A 24044-nucleotide genomic window follows, 5' to 3' on the forward strand; every position below is an offset into this window, starting at 1 on the left:
GTTTGTTTCCCCAGTAAGTTTGTAGCGGTACAGCCAAGGGGGGGACACAGAGTCTGGAACACACTTATGGCGGGATTGTGAAGAGGGGATCCAAATGCCCCCTCCTGCCCTGACCTGCGTTTCTGAGGTTCAGGACCGCTTCCATAAGGACCCAACCCAGACCAGGACCTGGGGCTCCCACACCCCACTCCCCAACACCTTCCCTGCAGACCGGACCGGGCTGCACCGGCGAGCCCGGGGGCCGACACCGCCCCCGCCCACCGCCCCTCAGGCGCCGGGCCTGCCCCGCGCCTCCCTCAGGCTCCCGCCCGGCCGCGCCGGCGCACGGCGCATGCGCAAGCTGCCCGCGCCTGCGCAGGGACTGCCGGTGCGGTAACGGTCCGGTCACGGCTCCGCAACGGCCGCGGCGCGCGGGCCGCCATGGCGTACTCGACGTGCTGCAGGGTGGCCATGGTCTCCTGCCTGGTGCTCTGCGTCTCCCTCCTCCTGCCGCGGACCTTCTTGTCTCGGGGCGGCGGGAGGCAGGAGCCCGGGGCTGCGCCGCTCGCAGCGCCCGCGCCGCCCGAGGGTAAGAGGCCGCTGCGGGCCCCGCCGGCGGCGGCTCCGCTGAGGCGAGGGCGGGTCGCTCCTCGCCGCCAGTTTCCCCCGCCCCGGTACGCCGAGGTCCGTGTTTCGGCTGCTGCTCGGGGGCCGAGAGTGAAATGCGGGGGGTGGCTCAGCGGTGAGCCCGGGGCGGGGCGGGCTGTCGCCTCCGGCTCGCCAGGGGCTCGGCGGTGGGCCGCGCTGCCGTGCTGGGCCCGGCCCGTGAGCTCGCCGCCCCCGGGGGTGCTGCTGCCGGCGGGCGGGCGGTGTGTGAGCGGGCCTTGGTTGCACGGCACGTCTGGAAGGTGCTTTGCAGCCTGGTATGAAAACGTAGAGTAGTTAATCCTTTCTATAAGTGTTAATCGTATCGCTCTCTCATGCTCTCTCCTTAAAGATGTGTGGAGTGTCAAAGGCTGAATTTATTATTCTCATCTTTGTTGTAATTTACCTTTTTTCTTTTACCCTTAAAATGTTTAAAGTCTTTCAAGGCTCATTTTAGTTGTTTTATGTAAGTGAGGTACCAAAGCTACTGAAAAGAGACAGACTCATACCACATTTTTTTCGTTGTGATACATCACTTTTTATTTGAAAGCTTCATTATTTTGTTATTTTCTGTACAGAACGGTTTTGTTGTTGTTGAACGAAATAAAGGTTCATTTGAATCATCTTCATTGTTTAGTTCCTACTCCAGTATTTTAAACTTGGCTTTCATGCAGCAGATTCTCATAATAAATGTGCCACATGATGACTCATTTAGACTCGGGTCCTGTCCTTGCAATCCCTAAAGCTATGTCCTTCGTGCCTGCCTTCCCACTCTGCATGTCCAGCTTAAGTTCTAGAGGAATGGATTCATACAAGCATCTCCTATTCTTTTTGTGCCCATTGCCTTTTACTGTAGGTTTTTCTCCCCAAGGCACTTCACAAAAGTAGCTAGTATCATAGCCCCAGGACTGGGCAGAGAAAGAGTTTTGCCCAGGGCTGCCTGCAAGCCAGAGCTGAGGCTGAGGGAAGTACAGAGAACTTCTGCATTGTGCTGGATGCTGTCCCACAGGGACTCGCGTTCAGTGACTTTGTCTTCTTCATCCTTCCAACAGCCTGGTTCTTATGTGACAGTACACTTCATTTGACCAGGGTTTTTTAAGGACCTTCAGGCTGAAGTTACTGCTGAAACAGTGTTAATGGTGAACCAAAATGTATGACTTGTATACTATGGCTGCCTTTCTGTGGTTGCTATTCGTATCCTTAGTCTTTAAGAACATGAATATAGGTTCATCAGCACTGTAGATCTACAGGTTTATAGTTTCATTCCATCATCTCTAACACTGAAAACCTGAATGCTAGCTGATTTTTTTGACAGCACATCGAGAGCAGTACTGTGAGGGCACAATGCTGGGCTCCACAAAGGCACAGCGGCTCAGTGAGGACTGTGGACTCCTCTGCCTGAAGCAGAGATGGGAGCAGATGCTCTGGGAGGTGGTACCTGTCTCTCCATTAACTGCTGCCCATGTGCAGCTCCCAACTCTGACCCCACAGTGATACCAGATGACAGAGTTTGACAAACTGTTTTCCCACAGCAGGGCAGTCTTAGGCAGTTGTCAGTTAAAGTTCTGGTGCTTCTTTCTTTGGCTGCAGGATGGACTGGATTGAATGGATCTGACAGAAAAATTGGCTTTAAAAAAACCAAAAAACTTGCCCCCAAATGACTTTCAGTGACATCTGTCTGATGAATGATGGTCATACCTGTTCTAGCACAGCCTGCTTTAAGCAGTGCTGTCGTAAGCTGACTAATCACAGCCACAGTTAAATGCTTAAAATAGGTAGCATAAATAGTCTTTCCATCATCGCGCAGGAGATCAACGTACAGCACGAGTTAGTGTGTGCCTGGTGCAGAGCAAGTGCTCAGCGTGCTCCTCTGTTGCACCCCAGCACCTGTCTTTGGCCGAGGACGTAATACCTCACCTCAGCTGATCTGTTTCAGATGAGAATTTATAGTCCATATTTTCAATTTGATAGCAAGAATTTCATTACACCTGCTCTGTAGACCAAACTTTATTTCACCTGAATTTATTTTTTATTGGAAGAATAAATCTTGATTGAACAGTTCAATTCATACCTCTGTCATTAGTTGTCCTCTTCAATGAACTGTTAACTGCGGTTACCTGATGAAAATTTCAGGGACTTGAAGTAATCATGTCATTCTTGAAGTTAATAAAGTGCTTATTGTAGTCTTGGGGGCAAAATGCCTCTGAATAAAACATTCTTAGAGTTTACTACCATTTGTTAGAACTCAGTGTTGCCAGAAGGCTTTTTATCGAAACAGGTTTTAAGCATGGGAATGGTGCTTTCTCTAATGAAACCGTTTTCAGAGGTCTCTTTTAGGAAAATGGTGAGCATAATACTATAGAAGTTAATATTATGTTTCAGACAGGACGGTTGTTCTTTTTGACAGTAATAGTTTCATGTATATGAAAACTTATTTAAAGAACTTACTGTGAATGTATTGCATTTCTAGTTTACTTCATGGACAGGTATTAGATTTTTTTAAAAAAATATTTTGGAAAAGAGGAAAAAAAGAGCTACTACCAGTTTAAAACATACTTTTAAGTCTAGTGTTCATAAATATATGCCATGCATTTTGTAAAACTACTCTCTAAGTTGGTAGTTTAAGAAAAACCTTACAGCTCCATGGCAATAGGTGTATAGTCTGTCTGCATTCCTATGAACCATAAAGTGGCATCAGCTTTACAAGAAAAATACGTGACTGTTCAGGTAATGCCTCTGCCCAACTTGGATTTGTGCAATGTGTGCATCATTTTCCTGCAGGTGTCCTTACTTAAGAAAATTAAGATGTTTCCATTTTGGGTAGTATTTGTGTTTTCCTTTTTAACCTTCACCCACAATATTTAATAAAAAATGTTCAGGCAATTGACTGTATCCATTAAAAACACCCATGTGGTGGTTTAAAGTAAGGATTTCAAAACTGTCATTCCTTCTAACGTTTTTTGGGTAGGTTACTAAAGTTGTGTTGTTGGGAACACAGTTAGAGGTATTTTGTAAATGTCAGTAAAATAGTAAGAACTAAATGAATGCATGAATGAATCCAGTTCATCTTCATGTTACACTGTCTGCCAGAATCAGAAGTATTTATAAAAATATTTAGAAGAGAAAAATATAAATGACTGCACGTGTAAAAAATCTAAAACATGGGTCTTGTGATAGTGTATAATACTGAAATAGAGAGTGGCCTCAACAACGAACCGAACGTGAACTTGTAGTGTTATAAAAACGATTAATTACTTGGGCTTTCTGTGGGCAGAGGTGTTGGGGAAATTAGAGGGTGTTAAAGAACAGCAGCAGAAATGATACAGTGACTTGAAAGAGAATTTAGATTAAATGTCAAAGCATTTTCTTCACAGATTATTCTAAGCTATTATACTAAACATGGAGGCTATGCAAGAAAACCTAGGAGGACACTTTCAGTCTAGAGAAGATCAGGTTACTTTATCATGGAGCCCGTGTGTCTGTGTGTTCCCACTTGCAGCTTTAGAACCCTTTGGCCACTTCATCTCATTGGACACAGAGAGAGAGGAAATAAATGTTTTATGAAAACACACTGCTGAGAGGGGCTGAAGATTGATTCAAGTGTCCTGAGAAGAAGGCTTCAGTATGAATGCCTCTTTATTGGCCTCTACCAGAGAGGGAGGTCTTGCATATCCTACTTAGCAAAAGCTTTGCTTAGAGCACACGTCTTCTTTAAATATCAAGTCCAACAGAGCAGGGGAGAAAAATGTACAAAACTCTTGAGTTCTGGTTCTCACAGAGCGTATTTCATTTCTGATCCCTGTGACTGTCTGAAAAAGCAGTGGTTTTCTTTTTCACTCACTACGATGAACATTTTACCAGGAAAATGTAAATGGCACCTAAGCATCCCTAAACATGGGAGTCAGAGTACAGTTTGAAGATAGGTTTGAGGACTGGAATTTGCATTGCTGAGGCAGGAGGATAGTTCTGTATCTCGCTGTCACATGTTTTTTCAGTTAAAGCTTTTGTGAAACGTCTAGCTGGTTTGTCCTTGGGCTGTATTTTTTTGGTTGGTTGGTTTTGCATGCACAGAAAGGAATAGTAATGCCTTACTTGGAAAAAACACACTTAATCCTAGCATTTCTAAACCAAAGTAGTGTAACCATGGTTTTGGGATGGAAACTAAGAAAAAAGGCTGAGTGCCTACTGCAGAGCATGAGCAGAATTGTGGGTGCTGTCCTCCTGAGGAGCACTTGATTTGAGATTTGAGGAGTGATGAGAACAGCATCCTTTGCTTTGCTGTCAGCTTGGACAAGTCACACGCGCTTCCCAGACTGCCATTTCCCATCTCTAACCCTCCTCCTATGCTTCCTGGGCTCTGAAGAACATGCACATTTTATAAATGAAGTAATGTATCGTAAACCTCCTGATGAATGGAGTGGAAGCTTAATACAGCAACAGCCCCTGTGTACTTCCCGTATGTCAAACTTTATTTTTTTATTATATGTGTATGTATGTATCCCAGTGTTTTATAGCTGGTCAGATGTTGCAGAAAGACATGTTATCTAGACTAAGAGTTGCTGAATCGTACAATGACTTAAGTCTAAATAACTTTATAAATAGTCAAGTTGGGCTCAGTAGCAATTCCTAAACCCCATTAGGTAGAACACATAACAGCTTTCTCGGAAAAAAGACACTTGGATGGTCTGAATATTATCAGCTGGTTGGCTGTTGTATTAGGTGTGCTACAAATATACTTTTTAAGATTTGCTTTTCCAGTTGAGTGTTAATATTGTTAAAACATGTAAAAAACCACAGCAATTCTAATGTGATACTGCTATTAAGGACTTCACCTACATTCAGAAATCTACAGTCTCTTAATCAATACAAATGTTAGCTGGGGCATAATTTCATTTCTGGAGTTAAAGCTATTGAAGGGACAGGATTAGACAAAACATGCTCTGCTTGCCCTGTAGCTGGTTTGCAAAGTTGATTTGAAGCATTAAACTAGCAAATTATTAAACGTGTTGGGTAAATCTTAGGTAAAAAGATCGCAAAGCCAGGTAGGGTGTATTTGGTGGAGTTACCATGTGCAGCACTCAGGTCTGCCTGAAGCTCTCGGGCTGTCGCAGGGGAACTGAGAAATGTTTCAAAAAGAGAGCAGCACTGTGGCACCCTTCAAAGCTAAACGGAGGTTAGTGCTCTTCCCACAGCGTGGAAAATGCCCTGTTGAAGTACTCACCATCAGCACTGGCAACTGGAAGGTGCAGCAAACAAGGACCCGACACGTGCCCTTCTGTGCTCACGTAGAAGTGTCACTTGATTTTATTGACAGAGAGTATGTTCTTGTCTCCATTTGAAAGTGGTTTGTTTTGTCCCTGGAAACATGGAATCCAGTCATATCACCTACAAGTGTGCTAGGGTATTGGGTTTTTTAATAGCACAAGGTATGTTGTTTAATTGACAGTGACATCCAAATTGCTACGGATTTCCATTTATATATTGTGTATTTGATAGCTTTTTGCATATGGTGCTTTTAAGTTGCCTGTGCTGTTGATTTCTTCTATAATTTGCATGGGTTCTTCACAATAAAAATCTATGGAAAATAATATTTTTTTTAAAATAAGGAAATAATTATAAAAGTTTAAAAATCAACAGGGAAGATTTAGAACTAGAAGCCATGAAATTCCCCTTAAAAATTATTTTGATAATGAAATTACTAGTGTGTGTCCCTTTGGCCTGATTAATTGAATTGAATCTTTTAAAGCACAAATGAGGCCTTGTGGATAATTTAGAAAACCATTCCCTTTAAATACAGTTTCACCTTTGTCAATTATTTTGTGCTTTCTTTATCTCTTTTTTAAAAATGAATAATATTTGCATGAGTATAAGATGTTTGACAAAGGTTTATCTACCCTGCTGTTTCATCCCTACCTCAGTGATACTGCTCTCTACACGACATCACACTTGTTTCCCCAGTGACCTACTGCTAGAAGGCACTCCTGCTGGAGCAATGGGACTTCCTTGTAAATAAGATGCTATGCTTTCCATCACAAACTTTGAATAATTCACTAAAATTAAAGTGCAGGCTAACAGCTTCCTCTAAGTTAAGCCTGAGCTAATCTGAGAGTGGTTTTGGTCAGTGGTGGTATGCCTGGGCAGTTTCACTAAAGCCTACAGCACTCAAAGAATATATGTCATCACCTAAAAGAAAGATGTGTTTTTAATAGTAGAACTTCACGAATTATTGATATCACTTCCTAATACGTATTTACTGTCATTTTCTGTGCTCAGGAATTTAGCTGCCTGTGATGGTGTTTCCTAGCAAGAGCAAATGTTAATTTAATCTAATTTTCTCTTGTCTTGCTTCTCTTAAAAATATTTGCAGCTGGGTACTTACAGAAGGAAAGTGAGTTATTTTTGGTGCTATTTCAAACCTGGTTTGGGGGTTTTTTTATGCAAATGCACACAGCCTGCCCCAGCGCCAGTGACCAGTGTCCAGGCTGCCTGGCTTTCTTGCTGCATGTGCCAGGGAAGCGGAGTTTTGCAGCTGGCATCAGGGGGTGAGCTGCAGCCCAGCCTGGCCGTCCGCGCCTCTGGTGCTTCCATCCAATGCCTTCCGCCTCCAGACTCGGTGGTGGAGTAGCTGAGTAATTCAGTTCAGTCCCAAACAGTGGAAGGGAGTGCAAGGGCAAGTCCAGGCTGGGTATGGAGATAGAAGGAGCATGTCAAGTACACAAAGGAGCAAAATAGTGAATTTCATGGCAAAATTGTTGAATCGATGGCAGCAAGAAAATAGAATAATGCATGAGCTTAGATTTATTGAGATTCTAGTGCCTTTCAGTTGAATGAAATCGTCCACAGCACCATTTCAGGCTCTCTGCAGTCTTACTCTAGCATCCATGCATCCATTTATGCTCACTCCCCTTTCTTGTTTTAAATTCTCTCTGCCTCTCTCAAGGCTAGAAATCATTTTTTCCTCTCTAAAATGCCAAAGACCATATGTCCCAAGCTATATTCAGTCTCCCCTCTTACATTGCTTTACCCAACACCTTTTTAAGGAGAACAGTTTGAGGTGCCATCACTTTTCTTTATCTTTCGTTACTCAGTTGGTAAAATCAGGTAAAATACGACTTCTTACGGCAACAGCTGAAAATCTATACTGGGCAAACACTGCAGTCATGTATCAGGATGCTAGATGGGTAGTGGTTTATACATTAACATGCTTTTGCGTAATATTGATTGGGCTCACAGCAGAACACTGATACGTTGTTGGGGTTTGAGCAGAGAACCAGAAGTAAGAGTTCGGGTTTTCATCCTGCTAGGGATGCTGATTCATAGGGTCTGTGGACAAGTATATAGCTGTTAAACTCCGTTTTTTGGTAATTGCCCTTCCAGCTTTTTCTCTTCTTCAAATCAAGAGAGTAATTGTGCATACCTAACTCCTAGCACTGCATATAGTAAGTGACTGAGGACTGAGTTTACAGACTTCCTACTTACAGTCCAACAAGTTACTTTATTCATCAGTGGTGGTGCATTTAAAAGCAGATAAAAAAGGTCAGCTGCACCTCCTGCAGTTTTAGGCTGCATGTAAAAGGCTGAAAAGTAATAGAAGAAAAATAATCGTTGTGTGTTTTTTTGCAGGGAAGCTTGGTCACTTTCCACCGAGGATGCATTACCAGGCCACTCCTGACAGCCGAGCTGCCCCTCATTTTCCAAGGTCTCACCTTGCTGAAGCAGTTGCCAAAGCCAAGGCAGGTGGAGGTGGTGGTGGAAGCACTGGTGGAACTGGGAGAGGTCTTGTGGGGCAGATTATCCCTATATATGGATTTGGCATCTTCTTATATATCCTGTACATTTTATTTAAGGTAAGACCAACATAAATTGAAAACTCAGGAAAATGACGACTAAAAAAACCTCAAAACAGAAACGATATTCCCATTTCTGTACCTGGTTCCATTTCAGCCTTGCTCAAAAAAAAATGCTTATGCTGGACCTTTGGCTGGTGGTTGAAAGATTGGTGTATCCTGTGGTTTTTGCTATTGCAAAGACTGTAGCTAAGAATGCAGGGACGGGTTGCTAAAATCCTGTATTGGCCTCTGACCTCTTACAATTTTTTTAAGGATTTCCCCCTCCCCCCGGAAAATGTGTATGTCTAGAACAATGTTAGATTAATTTTGAATATACACATAGTATTCTTTTCTATTATGTGTGACTACATATTATATATACTGTATACATCATGTATTGTGTTATGCATTTAAAGTGGGAGAGAGGGAGTACGATTATTGCATACCTTCTGGAACAAAAGCACCACGTTGTTGGAGAATGGGAGTTTGCAAGGTGGTATTGACCACGCTAGAACTACCCCAGCTAAGGAACTGGTTGAAAGCTAGCTTAAAAAAGCACAACCCAAATTCCCCTCAAGTGTTTCACATGTGATTTGAACTTCTCATGGCTTTTTGTTATGCAGATGTGACTTGCATGTAGGTGATGACAGTCAGCTGTGTGGGAAGGGGGAGAAGAGGACTTGTGGAAATGTTTTTTGCTTTGATTGGGGGCTGAACCCAGACTGAGCGGTGTCCAAACAGTTGAGCATACTCTGGACAGACAAGAGGCACGAACGAGGTGAATTGGGTGAGCTGATCAAACACAGAGACAACAAAAGAAATAGATAGCCTGCAGCTTCTGTATAGAGCCAGCCAGTATATTTGCTGCAGGTACAAAGTTGGTAAGGAATAATGGCAGAAAATGTTGCAAGAGGGACAAGTGGGGTCACATATAATTCCTTCAGAACCTGTCCTTTATTTCACAATAATTGCCCAATGCACTATTTTTTCCCTCCTATATACAGAAGAATTACAGGATCAGGCTGGAACAGATAAATATTCTAAAATGAAAAAGTTATTTTTGATGAGTTATGGTTTCACTATGCTTAAAAATATAATTTGTTCCAAGTGTCTTTTACGAGTTTTGAGCTGGGAAGATCTCCCAGGCATCTTTCATGGTTGTCTGTTTTTGCTGCTGGGCATGCTTTTCTGTGGTTACTTTCTGGCATATTTTAGTTTTCTATCCTTTTTTCTGTTGCCTTTGGGGCTTATATATTACTATTGCTGTAACTCATAAAAGGGTTGTCTTTTTTCACTCATCAGCTGGCTTCCAAGGGAAAAACTATTGCTGGAGAGCGGAAATGCCCTACTGCTGCACCTGGAAACATGAAGAGGAAAATCAGTGAGTACGACTTCTGACTGTCTGTGTAGCTGTTGACTCTGTAGAGGCATGGTCCAACTGGGTTTTTCAAGTTCTGGGCACACTGTAAAGCTGCTGTTCCCCACTGTAAAGAACAAGCCAGAAGCTTCTGTGTTGGAACAAGCAAGAGTTAAAGTGAGTTACTGCACCATCACTTTCTAATCTCATTCAGCTAATGAGACTCTGCGATAGTAGCCTGATCCCAAGCCCCCCTGGAAGCAATGGCTTTTTATGAGGTTCACTGAATTAACTGTACGGATTTGCTGAAAAGCTATGTAGATAATGATTAAAAATGGATAATAGGATGTCCATCTATAATTATTCTATAATCTGTAATATTCTAGTAATAGTATATAAATATATTATTAAAAGCTACCTTCATTTTTTTGAATTTGTGAATTCTTAGCCATCACCAGGTACTTCCCTACTTTTTCCGTTCCCTTTTTGCAATGCTCAAAGTTTTGCTGAGAAAACAAACAGTATTCTGAAATGTTATTGTGATTTTACCTAAACATCGGTGGGATAGATTCAACTATTTGTAGACATTTATTAGATAAATTAATAAGCTTACTACTGAAGATTTGATGAGTAGTTACCATAACAGTATTTAAATGTGTTCTGTTTAGCTGGCTAAATTGTAATAGGAAAGAAAAGTACTTAGGGCTTTATAGAAAGTGCTAGCAGTAAAGTAATTCTCTTAACATAGCTGTAATTATCTTGACATTAATGCGTATATTAGGAATACCTAATGTACTCAATGCTATAGATTGTATTTTCAGTGCACTTGTACTGCATTGTGCCTGGCAATTTTGTGCAATTTATTAGCAACGGTAATTGTATTTTTTTCTCTAATGCTTGGTAAGAGAAACTAACTTTGCAGTAAGTTAAATATTTACCATCATTACAACCCAAAGAACTAGTGGTGAAAATTATTCTGCCTTTTTCTAGAGCCCTTCATTTGTATTCCTAAAGCATTCATTGCAAGCTGTAGCAGAGCAGGGGACAAGTCACTGGACTAGGAACCACTTACATAGTGACTTGGAGGGAGTAACTTCCTTTCTCTTTGCCAATTTCCCTTCCCCTATTTTTTAAGTCTCAGACATGCAAAATAATTACATCAGTGATACATTAAGTAATGACATTCTTTGCAGAATAGAGATCTTCCCAAAAGCAGGATGTTTGTGGGTGGCTTTCTCCATTCCTACTATGTCAGAGTTCTATCGTGCCTTTGTGCTGCTTAAATGGGTGTGCCTGTAGCAGCTGAATATTTAACTAACCCAGGCTGGCTTCATTTTGTTCTGCAGTTGGGAACAATGAAGTCTCAGCTATAGGATTTTGAGCGTGAGCTACAAAAGCCAAACAAGGAGCTCAAGCACTTTTGTTGATATCCATGCTGTTGTGTCTTTACTGTTAACGCTTTTGGCTAAATTAAAGCCAGTATGGGTGTTCCTGCATGTATGCATGTGTCTACTATTGTAGTATGGGCACATTTTTTGAAAAAAGTGCAACCATGGAAACACCGTGCTTTGCTCCCCAGACAGACACCATGTGGCTAGCTGTTGTTCATCCCGCTAAGCCTGGCAGACCGTTAGCACTCACTGCCTACCCTGGCACACCTGTGCAGGGTTGGATGCCATCAAGCCCATGAACTTTATTCTCTTTGATAAAGATGTGGTTTCTCAAACCTTAGACTCGTTAGAAAATGCTCAAGTGAGCTTTTATCTCTGTTCCCAAGGACTTAACAGGGAAATTCCATGAGAACTATTAATTCTGCAGTAGACAGTAAAACACTATGGTTTCCTTAGGAAAAAAAAATACGGTATTTTCTTTTCCCTAACTTTAATCTGCAGGGCATTTACAGTGGCCCATTCTGCTTATTGGAAGGTTGCTCGGGAGCCTTTGAAAGAAGGTGCTTTCTGTGTGTCCTATTACCATTGGCAATAGCCTTTGCCTTCTTATACCAGGAAAAGTAGGTAGAACTCTTTAAGCTGCATGTTTTAGTTTCCTCAAAGCCGGTTTGGTGTGGTACAGCATATGCTACCTGTGATAGTGGGACAGGGATACATTTTCAAAGCTCCTACTGACAGATCTTGGGATTTTGTTTGTTTTACAGCTGACTATGAGCTCACTCAACTCCAGGAAAAACTGAGAGAGACAGAAGAAGCTATGGAAAAATTAATCAACAGAGTAGGACCTAACTATGATGGGTATGTTTTAAATTACAGCATTTTAGGGAGAGATTCTGCACTGGTTAGAAATTAAACTTTCTTACGTTGGCTATATTAAAATAGCATTTTTATTACTACTTCAAATTGTAGAAATTTAATTTTACACATCACAATTTTTGTTCTGCAGTTTTTATCTTTTCAGCATCTATATTTAAAATAAATCATTTTTTCCAACTTCATTTTCCTTAAACAGAAAAGCAACTATCCCTACCCTCCCCCTTTGTACAGTGCGTTATTTGGAAGATAATGACAGGTATGTGTAAACAGAAAATAAAACATCTACATTTAAAGTATGTAAAACAACCTGTCTTATGTGACCAAAGTAATATTCTGAATGATTCCTAAGAGACCCATTTGTTTGATGTTATTTTCCAGTTCTATGGATTATTTTTCTAAATAGAAATACTGTTATAATCTATGTAAATGCCTGTTAGAATATCCATAAAATATTTCTTTAAGGGCAGAATTGTATAATAATCTGATTCTATAACTTAGTTCCACCCTGTAACCAGCAAATCCATGCATTTAATCCTAAATATAAAAGAAAAAAAGAGTTGTAAAATCAGGATTTAAACATTTCTTACCTTAATGTTTGCTGTAAATCTAAGATCACTATTCTACATTATAAAGAAACACTGGAAACAAGTCTCTCTTTTTCATAAGGAGTGTAACAACACATGAATAGGACAATGCATAACTGCAGTGTTTGAAAATTTAAATACCATGAATATTAAGGTGATGTTTGCAAGCAAGAAAGGTAGCTGTTCAGGCTGTAATGCATGTTAACTTTGTCTGGATCAGGCAATGCCTGTTTTAACCCATTCTGTAGGAACAATTCTGTGCCAAACTTGCACGTTACGTTCATTTATGCTTCAAACCGCATTCTCTTTGAGCATGTAGTTTTGCCCACTTTGCACCGTGCCCTGTATTGCAGCTGCACTCGTCTCAGCAAGATGAGGTGCCAAGCTTGCCTGTGTTAGGCCAGGTTCCAGCAGGAGAACCCCTAAGCAGCCCTGGTTTTGTTAGTGAAACAGTGGGATACTATTTTGACTATTACTCATCTCTGTTTTGGAGAGCTAACACAATGCTCTCCGCGTACCTTTAAGCTGCCAGAAATAGGCTTATGAGCTGCCCAGATACTGTGCTGACTCTCAGGATAGGATATTTTTTACTGAGAAAGTAGGTTTAGGGTCTGATCCAGTATTTGTTCCGCCCTGTGTTATTGGCTCAGAGCCTTTATTTAGTAGAACTTCCCTGCTTTGTTCAACAAACTATTTATATAGATGGATCTACAGGCCTCAGGGGAAATCAGAATCTGAATCTAATAAAGAATTTTGTACATAGCCTCTTTAAACAGAAGGGGAAAAGTACCTCTAGATGGAGCAAATAGCTGTTTTTCAAATATACCCAGACTTTGAAGCTTTCTTAATCTACGCTGTGATACCCATTAAGTTCAGTAATACTGGATGAATGTCTTAAAATAAGATGTATGGTTAGAAAGTGTAATTAGAGCACAGAGTACATTGCTAGGCTTATTCAATCTGGATGTTGATAGACTTACATAAAAAGGAAAGAGGAAGAGAGCAAAAATGACTTGAGCTCCATTTATTCATATGCAGTTAAACAGCAATCCTTACAACAGAAAAGTCAGAGAAAGAAATAACTGGTATCAAATTTAAACTAATGCTGAAAGACCCCAGGTGAGACCATGCTGAAAGACCCCAGGTGAGACCGTGGTCCATTATACTAGATATGGCAAAGCGATTCCCAGCCTGCCAAGTGAAGTATCAGTAACCAAACCAGAGGATGTATTTTGCATTGTCACAAAACCCGATGTATCACCATAACACACAGTGTTTGTAATAGTGCTGAGGTCTGAGCTCGTGCCTCAGTGTCCTCTCGCTATACTTCAGGAGTGTTCTCCTCCCAGTTGAACTGCTCCAGGATTCATCCTGCCTTTCTCCTTGTGGTGAAGATTCTTAGAATCCAAAGACATTCTAATTTTGTGTATTTTCTTAAAAAAAACATTGCTTTTGAAATCTGGATGAGTTTGGAAGGACAGTTTATTCTCAGATAATGCTCTCATAGAAAAGAAATCCTCATAGAAAGAAATCCTATGAAAAGAAAACTCTCATAGAAAGAAATCCTGTTTCAAAGGAATAATATATGTGAACAAAATATTATATATTTATATATAATATATTATATATAAAATAATATATATAATAATATATACTGTGCTGTGTGATTTTATTCTGCTTTCTTCATTAGCAAGTGTATGTGTTGTTTTCTTGCTGTGGCTTGTCCTGCTCATTTCTTTTTCTTTCAAAAGCATTTGAGTGAAGTGAGGCTGGAAGACCTCTAAATACTATTAGCTGGTTTTCTCAGATGGGATAGCTAGTGTTATCCAGCCCTGTGTTGTAGAAGGTAGGCAGGCAGAAACTTGGATTTGCTTTTTTTTTATGAGGCTGGAAGATCAACCTCCAAACCAACCAAGGAGACCTCCTTCCAATTGCTACAGCCTTAAGTACAGAAACCCCCTTGCAGAAATGCAAAACTTTCAAAAGTACAAGTACAGATACTTTTAATAAGGCCTAGCATGTATTAGCAAGGACTAGAAGCAAGGTAAAGAAAGCAAGAGGAAGAAAGAACTACCTGGCCAGGTCCTCAGCAACATAACCAAACCTAAACTAAGAGACGGACAAACATAATTGTTACCTAATGCACACACTTAAATGGGTAGTACATAGTACCTAAGGATATAATGATTCACAGCTCTGAGAAAATCTAGCAGTCTTCCCAGCTCTTTTTTCAATAGGTTATAAATTTAAATTATACAGTTGTGTAATTTATCATCACATCCTATCACTAAGGGGACCTCAGTATCTCCAGTTTCTAAATGTAGACTTTTATAGCCCAGTATCTCTCAGCAGAGATGAGGAGCCTTGCTGGGAATTTGATGATTCAGAAATAAAGATGTGATTGATGGTTATATAGGGCTCTCTGCATTAAAAGCATGCATATTGCTTTTTTCCAGGCTTTTAGCAGAGTGTTTCAATGTTGGGACAGTGATATAGTGGGTACAAAAGATTTCCCTACCCATTCTCACAGATGTCTTACCCATATTCTTTTCACCACTGTCTGTAAAATTTGGTATTTTGAAACCACTTTAAATTGAAGAAAACTTGTAAATATTTTTCTCAGTGAGAGTATTGTACGATACTCTCTTGTAAAAAAAAATCTCAATTTCTGGTAATTAGGTAAGAGGTAGAAATAATGCAGCTCAATTACCTGCTTTTATAGTCCTGTTTACCAGGCTGACAATTGGAAAAACTTTTTACCATAAACTGAGCAAATGTGATATGGAAGAGAGAGAGAGGCTGTACTCTATGGGGTCCCATTTTGGGGCTATAGCTGCATTTTAATAGTGATTATTTTAAGATCATGAAGCAAAAAAATACCGGTTGACATGCCTGAGATACCATGTTAGACTATGGATTTTCACTGCAGTCATGATAGCTCTTTAGGAAATGTTCTGAACTCAGTGTAAGAATAAGAAAACGTTTACTTTACCTGTTAGTGAGCACTTTGGGACTCTACAAAATGCAAGCATTGCCACTATGAAAAGTAATAGCTGTGTTGGAGCTACAAATGCACAGAGCAAAAATAATGACCTTTTCTTACACTGTAAACCTTTTGTATCTGTTGTCCTCTTAGTATTCATAAGTGCATTATACCCTGGTAAATCTCCCGTACGCAAGCAGCCAGATGTCTTACACGTTGCCAGCATCCTACAGTAAGTCTTCCTAGAGGCCTTAAATTAAGTAGAAATAGTGCATGAGTTTTCGTTTCTCCCTCCCTGCAGGGAAATTTGTCTTTTAAGCAAGGTATCTGGGGGAGGAATACTCTGAAATAGAGACCTTGGGTTGCAATAATACGGTAGTGCTTTCTAATGAGAGTATCCAGCATATTAGGAATTTTCCTATATGAAATGCCACAGTGATGCAGCTGCACTGATCCTATTATCTGAGCTAGCATATCTCCCCATTGTGCTAAACAGATAGGTGTCTCTGTCTTTATCCAGGCGATATATATATTCAAATTACACACACTTTTGTCTACAAAAGGAGGATTAGTTTGGCAGTTCTGTTACAGCTTCTGTCAAAGGCAGCTAGCTGATGAAACCATTTCTTTTTGTGTGCCTCTTAATTCACATCTCAAATTCTACATCTGCATAACTTTTGAGAAGATGCTGTCTCACACCTTCACTTGTTCTGTGAAACAAACTGCCACCACCACTTGAGGGGACTCAGTGCAACCTCCATATAGCATTGGGACCGTATCAGCTTTTCAAACTGTGGGGCGAAGTACCCCTCAGGGAAAGTGCAGAGAAGTGATGTTTAGCCTTGTGATCCCAGTCAAACAGTTTAATCTGGGTAGCTGCTAATTACTCCAGTGGGCCTGCTCCTGAGCTAAGTTCAGTTACAGACTACTGTGTGTGCAACTGTGCACAAAATCTAGCCCAGGGTCAGCACTTCGGTCACCATCGCACGAACCAGCAGTATGATGCTAATCTCTTTGGCTTTAAATCAGTATGACTCTGCTGCCTTTAGTGGAGTAACTATCGTGTCACCGTCATTCCTGTATATGTGGAGTAGCACACAGTACCTATTAAAGTGCTGCTCTAGTCACAACAGTTAGTAAGAGGAAAAACTGAAGATGGACACTGCAAGTTTTTAAGTTTATGAGAATTCAGGTACCTGAAACAAGGCTTAGGTAGATACTAATCACCTAAATCCAAAATCATTAATCTGTTTCCAGCTCCCCTCTTCCCATCTCACCCCTAAAATTCACTGCCCAGCTGTCTAATCTTGGAGATTATCTCTCTATCTGATGGTCTGGAGATCACCAGAGATCATCTGTCTGACCACACGTACTGCCTAGAGTTCAGCATTCTGCGCATGCCGAGGGCCACCCTCTCTGAGTAACTAGGGGCAATAGATCCTGCCTAAAACACAGCGAGATTCAAAAGAGCGCTAGAGTAGTGCCTCAGTCCCCTGAGAGGCTTGAACTGGCACTTACACAGAGATCAAACACCTGCTCAAGAACAACTTGAAACTCAAGATGAAACAAGCACAACAGTCAGAACCACTTTCACCACTAAGTACAGCAAGTGTCTTCCTTATTCTGACCTACTGAGTTAGTAGAACTCGGATCACCACCCTCCAAAGACTTCTTTTTTGTCCGTAAGATTTTTAGGAGACGTGCTTTTTTTCCAGAGAAAATAACATGTAGTGACTACATGATCTTATATGTTGGAAGCATTTTTGTTACAACAGTAAGTAATTGTGTTACCTGAGCAGTAGTAATTACTAGAATCAGCAGTGTAGAACCAGTCAAAATTACAGTTTGCTTTTAATCTGATAAAAATCTCCATCCTCTCCCACTCTCCCTCTGATTCTAAAGGGCAAGTTAAAGTTAAATGTAACACCTTCTTTTCATTTGTAAATCTTCATTCCTGCTTCTCCCCCCACCTCCCCGCCAGGCAGCATTGTTGACTCTGTATCATACCATGATGATCTGTCCAACTGACGTTTCTTAATGACGCCTTGCAAATTTAACACCTTCAATGGCCATAATTAGGGATCATTAGACTCTGGAGACTAATGTCTGTGTGAGGCATTTTGATCAGCCCTGCAAGTTGTTTTAGATGTAGCATAGGTTCTGAATTACATTTTCGTAATAATGCTTCAAACAAGGTATGGCCCTCTAATTCTCACCTAACACTCTTTTAGAGGCCAGAAATTTCTGTAGTGTCTTTTGTACCATAACTCTTGCTTGTGTGTCACTTTCATCTTGCTCTCACATTGGCTGTACCTGCCTTCCTTACCTGTTTAAGTTTGCAGTCTTTCTGGATAAATGGATAAACCATTATACCGAGCTGAAGTGCAGGCCACATGCAGATGTTGAATATCGATCCGAGATGGTCTGCACTTCACTGAGATCATACTGCAGCCAGGTTTCTTCAGACTGTGCTGCTGGGATGGAACACACAGTTGCGTTCAAACTCTGTTAACAGTTTGTAATAATAGTGGACTGAATTCTGGTGTCTAATATTTTCTAGCAGGACTCAAAATGTTACAACAGACCAGGAAAAAAGGTTACTTCAGCAGCTCCGAGAAATTACTAGAGTTATGAAAGAAGGAAAATTCATAGATGGTATCTCTCCTGAGAAGGAAGCTGAAGAAGCTCCTTACATGGAGGATTGGGAAGGTAAGCAAGCACCTTTCTTACCATTACCCTTGGTAATGAATTGAAAAATTGAATAAGGATTACTTATAGTCCCAGATCCTTTCAAAATTTTTTGTTAACTTCATCCTTCCTTTTCAGAAGCCAGTGTTCAAAACTTTGCAAGAGGTGGTTTGTTTTCCCAACCACAATAGAAAGAAAATAGATTTTGAGGCATCCAGCATTTCCTTTAGTGTAAACACTACACTATCTGCTGCCAAAAGTGGCATATGAATATTCACATATGCTCCATCTGCTGCTGGGTCTTGGCTGCTGTAGGTTTATATCTTTCCCTTTCTTTGCTGGGCTAGATTTCATGCAAAATCATAAAACCCTTGGAAATCAGAATCAATATGTTTTGGATAACTTACAGTTTTTAATTTTGATTAGTCATTCTTTGTTTGCTCCAATGTTGTAAAAGTCAACTCCAGGAAGTCTGTCTTTTAAAAATTCTTTATTTTAATGTCTTTTCCATTCCTTGGTGTTTACTTGTTACATAAATGTGTTTTCAAGATATCCTAGTTGAGCTGCTCACTATCGTAATTTTAAATGCAGACTTAATTCCTTGCTCTTTAAGAAGCTTTCAAAAATGATCCAAAACATACAGCATAAACAGTGACCTCGAGCTCTGTTTTCTTAAGTCAAGTTCATGATGCATTTTCTAAAATGAAATGCATAGTCATTGACATATCTGGTTTTTCAACTTTATAGATAATCCTGTTTATAGCAAAAGTCTTCAAAACATGAATCAGTCTGTAGACAGAAACAAAAAAAAATTGATCCATTTAAAGATCTAAGACACGCAATTTTCACCTGTTAGCTCCCATAGCTTTCAGCAAAGCTCAGATGTTCACTCCTGAAAGTCAGGGTTGATATCCTGGCTCCCTAAAAATAAGTGGCGTTTTCTCATCATCTCCCAAGAAGTCATGTTTTGCACATTCTTGGCATGGAGTTAATACTGTGACGTATACATGGCATTAAATAGATGACACTTATACTGGCAGTGCTAAAAACAACTGTTCTAACAAACTTCTGCATCCATCACTGAAGTTAGTACTACTTTTGAATGCTGGTAACACTTCAAGCTGCGTATCACTTTATTCCTAAGGTTATCCAGAAGAGACCTATCCTGTCTATGATAATTCTGATTGCTTCAAGCGTAAACAGGACACAATCCTTGTAGATTACCCTGACCTGAGCCAGCCCTCTGCAGAAGAGCTGGCAGAAAGAATGGAGGACATGGAAGATGAGGAGCATCTGTGCAATGAAACCCTGCTAACTGATCTCACCATGGGAAGGGGCAGTCATGATTTAATGCAGAAAAAGGATGAGGCAACTGGCATCAGTGAAGGGGAGAGGGACCTTCATCGCAGCCAAAGCACTGAGGAGTGCTGCTGTTGTTACGAGGATGACGATCCTGCTGTCATAGCGGAGAACGCTGGATTCGACTCTGAGAGCTGCAGTGAAGCAGAAGAGCCAACCCAAGAGCACCTGTCTGTGGAGTCAGAAAATGAAAATGCAGCACTGAAAAAGCAAAAAGCCACTGATTCAGATGAAACAGGCACATTGAGAAAGCGCAACATGAAAGGACTTGAGTAATAGGGACAACAGTGGATGTTACCCAGATGGCGAAGGTAGAGGTCATAAACTGTCATTTGTGTGGTTTTTGTTCCCGATGAAGACTTCTCTGTGTTCATCTCCTTGTACCAATTTCATTCCCATGGTAACAATCAGTCACATCATCTACCTGAACTGGAAGCCGATGCCCTCTTTCATGCAGTCTTGTCATGGCTTGCCATGACATTGCCAACAGTGCTTTGTCCTTGCTTTCTGAAGACTGGTATCTTGAAGCAGATTATTTGGTTCAGATATTTGTGATTCTTTCCAATTCTGAAGAAACAGTCCTTGTTTTTGCCCTTTGTCATCCCAGAGTTAACCAAATGTCTCTTCTGACTTTCTCAAAAACATGTTTGTGTGCTACCAGTTATGAAAATTAATCAAATCCATATATATTTATGATATTACCAGGAAGCTGGAGGAGAAAGTATGCCTTCTTTCTCTTACTTGAATGCTAACTGATCAGCAGAACAGGCCATCGTCACAGATGTGACTCTTTCTCAACTGTACCATTGCTGCTGTATGCCCGAGAAACTGTTGTCACTACAGTCCACAAGTTTCATATGCTACCCCAACCCACAGCCCGTTTCCCAGCTTATTCCATGCTGCAGGACCAGTAGCCTAATCTATGTTGTGTTCCAGGAAGAGCGTGAGCAAGACTGATGTGTTATGAGTTGTTCTTTGACTTTGCCATAGCCGTGGTGAAACGTCTTGGTGAAACTCCCAGATGAGTGCAGGAATCGGACCATACTTTGTGTTAGAGAACAACACTAAAAATATCCCCAGGGATTAAAACAAAAAAAAGAGCAGTGAGAAGGTTTCTCCTTAAAAGTAGAGAAAAGAGTGAGGGTGAATCTCAGACTGAAAAGAAACCCCGCCACCTCCAGGCGCCAAGGACCTCCCTCGGTGGCCCTCCAACAGACTCCTTGCGTGTTGCCGGCACAGTGTCCCAAAGGACACCAGGCCCTCTCCTCCCCTCTCCCTCCGGGCTCCGTGCAGAGGAGATGGCACCTCCCCACGCTCCAGGGGCAGGGCTGGGGGATGGGGAAGAAGAGCCCATGCAACACTTGGCAATCAGCAATTCTTTCATGGAGTGCTGGGAGACCTTGCGCAGGCCGGCTGCGCCTCCCTTTCCTGCCGGCAGGATGTCTGGGTGCTTCGCCCCCTCTCAGCCACTGTCGGGCATGGGGAGCTGTGCCACTTGCAGGGAGCCGGGTCGGTGGGGGGTCATTGAGGACCCCGACCCTCCTGCACCACTGTTGCTGCCACCTCATCCAGGGGAGCCCGGGCACGGGATGAGGAGGGGGCTGGAGCCCAGGCACACGAGGGGAGGTGGAGGGCAGTCCCTGTGCCCAAGGCACAGCGGAAGGGCACAGGGGAGCGATCCCCAGGAAAGGGGCCCTCAGCCCCCCCGACCCTCCTCCTTCTCCCACATGAGGCCATCTTCCTCCTTCTCCCATCTTTCAGGCCACAGGCCCCCCAACTCCCAGAGCAGCCATATTTGGCCACATGCATCACCATCACAGTGGCCTCCTGATGTCATGAACTACGTCACTGCCATCTGTTCTGGACCCCATAAATACAAAGACCGCAGCAGCTGGCCCACAATTCACTGAGCTTCAAGGCCCTCAGATTCCAAGAATGATTGGAAGAAAGGGGTCCCACAGCAGCAAGGCGAGTGGCTGCCCACGTCTGCATGGGAAGGCAGAGAGGCGGCTGCAGGAGAGGCGGAGGAAGAGGAGGCAGTGTCAGAGGGGGGGCACCGTCAGCCGCTCAGTAGCGATGGCCATTGCTCATGTGGGTGATGGTGTGGAGCCCGTGGAGGTGGATCCACCAGAAGACCAAGAAGAACCGATGGAAGTGGATCCACCTCCAGCATGGCTCCCCTGGCACCACCACACCGTGCCAAGGCTTCCCTCCATGACGCCATCAACATGGCGTCACAGGAGCACCCAGCCAGCGCTCTACCGTCTGCCCAGCCTCTGCACCTGCCATTAGCTGGCAGGCCCAGCCTCCTCGCCCGGCCGTCCTGCGGGCTCACCCGTTCCATCTCCCGGCATCAACAATTATTGTGTTGATTGCCACGGGTGGCGTGAGCCCTTCTTTCCTATCCCACATCCCCTCCCCCTATTTAAAAAAAAACCCAAACCAATAAACCAAGAACATAACAGTAAAACTGCTTTCCTCCTCTCTTCTTTGGTACTTGGGCGACTGCATCTGGACTCCTCTGTCCCCTCCTGGTCTCCCCAGTCCAGGAAAGACACCGATGCGTGGGCTGTGGGCCCAGACCAGGGCCTTCGAGACGGTCAGGGGCCAGGGCACACGGCACACAAGGGCAGGCTGAGGGAACTGCCTCTGGTCTCGAGGGCGGTGAGACACTGGAGCAGGTTGCCCGGAGAAGGTGTGGATGCCCCATCCCTGGATGCGTTCAAGGTCAGGTTGGCTGGCCCTTTGAGCAACATGGTCCAGTGAAAGACACCTGTCAGCCTCACCTCTGTGCCTGGGAAGACCGTGGAACAGAGCCTCCTAGGAGGTAGAAGTGAGCCCAGGATATCAATACCTAGCTCCAGGACTGGTGCCTGCGCCAAAACTTTGGGGTTTTAAACCATGGAAGAGCCTTCGAGAGACAAGGTACGCTGGGGCCTGATGGGATCCGCCTGTCCCGATGGGGAGAACGTGTCTTCAGGCGTAAACTGCTGGGGCTGATCTAGAGAGCTTTAAACTAGAATCGATGGGGGAAGGGGATACCAACAGGATTGCAGTAGGTAAGCCGAGGGTTGGCATGGCATTGCCTGAGGGTGGCAATGCTAGTGGGAACATTTACACTGCTCCTGGGAGCATGGAGGGCTCAGGAGCATATGTGAAATGCTTGTACACCAATGCATGCAGTATGAGAAGCAAACAGGCTGAACCGGAAGCATTGGTCAGCTCCCAGAGCTACAATATCATTGGTATTAGTGAGACCTGGTGGAATGAGTCCCATGATTGGAGTGCTGGGATGGAGGGCTACTGCCCGTTCAGGAGGGCTAGGCAGGACAGGCGAGGTGGAAGGGTAGCACTATACATAAGGGAGAGGTTTGATTGTACAGCCCTTACAGTTAGTGATGATGTGGTTGAGAGCCTCTGGGTGAGGATTAGGGGGATGGAAAACAAAGGAGATGTTGTAGTGGGTGTTTACTACCAATCACACAGCCAGGATGTAGCACTGATGGGTTATTCTATAGGCAATTAGGAGAAATGTCAGGATTGGTAGCCCTTGTCCTTATGGGAGATTTTAACTTTCCAGACATCAACTAGGAATATCATACTGCTGAGACGAGCATGTCTTGGAAATTCTTGAAGTTTGTAGGAGATAACTTCTTGTCACAGGTATTCAGTGAGCCAACTAGGAAAGATGCCCTCCTAGACTTGCTCTTTTTGAATAGAGAAGGACTTGTGGGGGATGTGTGGCTGTCTTGGACACAGTGATCATGGTTGAGTTTAAAATTTTCAGTGTAATGAGAAAAAAGGACAGCAGAGTTGCTACCTTGGACTTCAGGAGAGCAAACTTTAAGCTATTCAGGGAGCTATTTAGCAGAGTACCCTGGGAATCTGCTTTTGAGGGCTTAGGAGCCCACGAGTGCTGGTCAGTCTTTTAAGAACCACCTTTTAGAAGCACAGGAGCAGGCAATTCCACTGTGTTGTAAGGCAAGCAAGCAGGGCAGAAGACCAGCTTGGCTGAACAGGGAACTCCTCGTGGAGCTCAAGAGGAAAAAGAAATTGTATGATCTCTGGAAGCAAGGTCAGGCTTCGCAGGAAGATTACAGAGCCGTGGTTCGTATATGCAGGGAGAAGACACGAAAGGCCAAAGCTCAATTAGAGTTGAAACTGGCCAGTGTTGTTTCAGATAACAAGAAAGGCTTTTTTAAGTATGTTAATAGCAAGAGGAGGTCTAAAGAAAACATCGGACAGATACTTGTTGAAGATGGTGATCTGACTAATAGGAATGAAGAAGAAGTGGAGGCATTCAATGTGTTTTTTCCTCAATCTTTAATAATATTGATAGACCTTGGGCTGCCC

The 24044-nt window shown here is 42.7% G+C and overlaps 1 protein-coding gene across 3 annotated transcripts; it reads left to right on the forward strand.

Moving 5' to 3' along the window:
* The first annotated feature begins 350 nt into the window (after positions 1 to 350).
* On the forward strand, positions 351 to 22929 carry RIC3 (RIC3 acetylcholine receptor chaperone). Of its 3 annotated transcripts, XM_072864770.1 has the most exons (7): positions 351 to 568; positions 8248 to 8471; positions 9756 to 9834; positions 11966 to 12059; positions 12274 to 12333; positions 18205 to 18353; positions 19477 to 22929. In XM_072864770.1, exons 1-7 carry the CDS (start codon positions 421 to 423, stop codon positions 19965 to 19967), a joined length of 1245 nt encoding a protein of 414 aa, XP_072720871.1. In that variant the 5' UTR covers positions 351 to 420; the 3' UTR covers positions 19968 to 22929. The 3 variants fall into 3 exon arrangements, with proteins under 3 accessions (XP_072720871.1, XP_072720872.1, XP_072720873.1); XM_072864771.1 differs by lacking the exon at positions 12274 to 12333; XM_072864772.1 differs by lacking the exon at positions 12274 to 12333 and having other exon boundaries at positions 18208 to 18353.
* Positions 22930 to 24044: the final 1115 nt, after the last annotated feature.

Source organism: Ciconia boyciana, chromosome 6 (genome assembly GCF_034638445.1).
Source record: "Ciconia boyciana chromosome 6, ASM3463844v1, whole genome shotgun sequence".
In the NCBI taxonomy this organism is placed as follows: Eukaryota; Metazoa; Chordata; class Aves; order Ciconiiformes; family Ciconiidae; genus Ciconia; species Ciconia boyciana.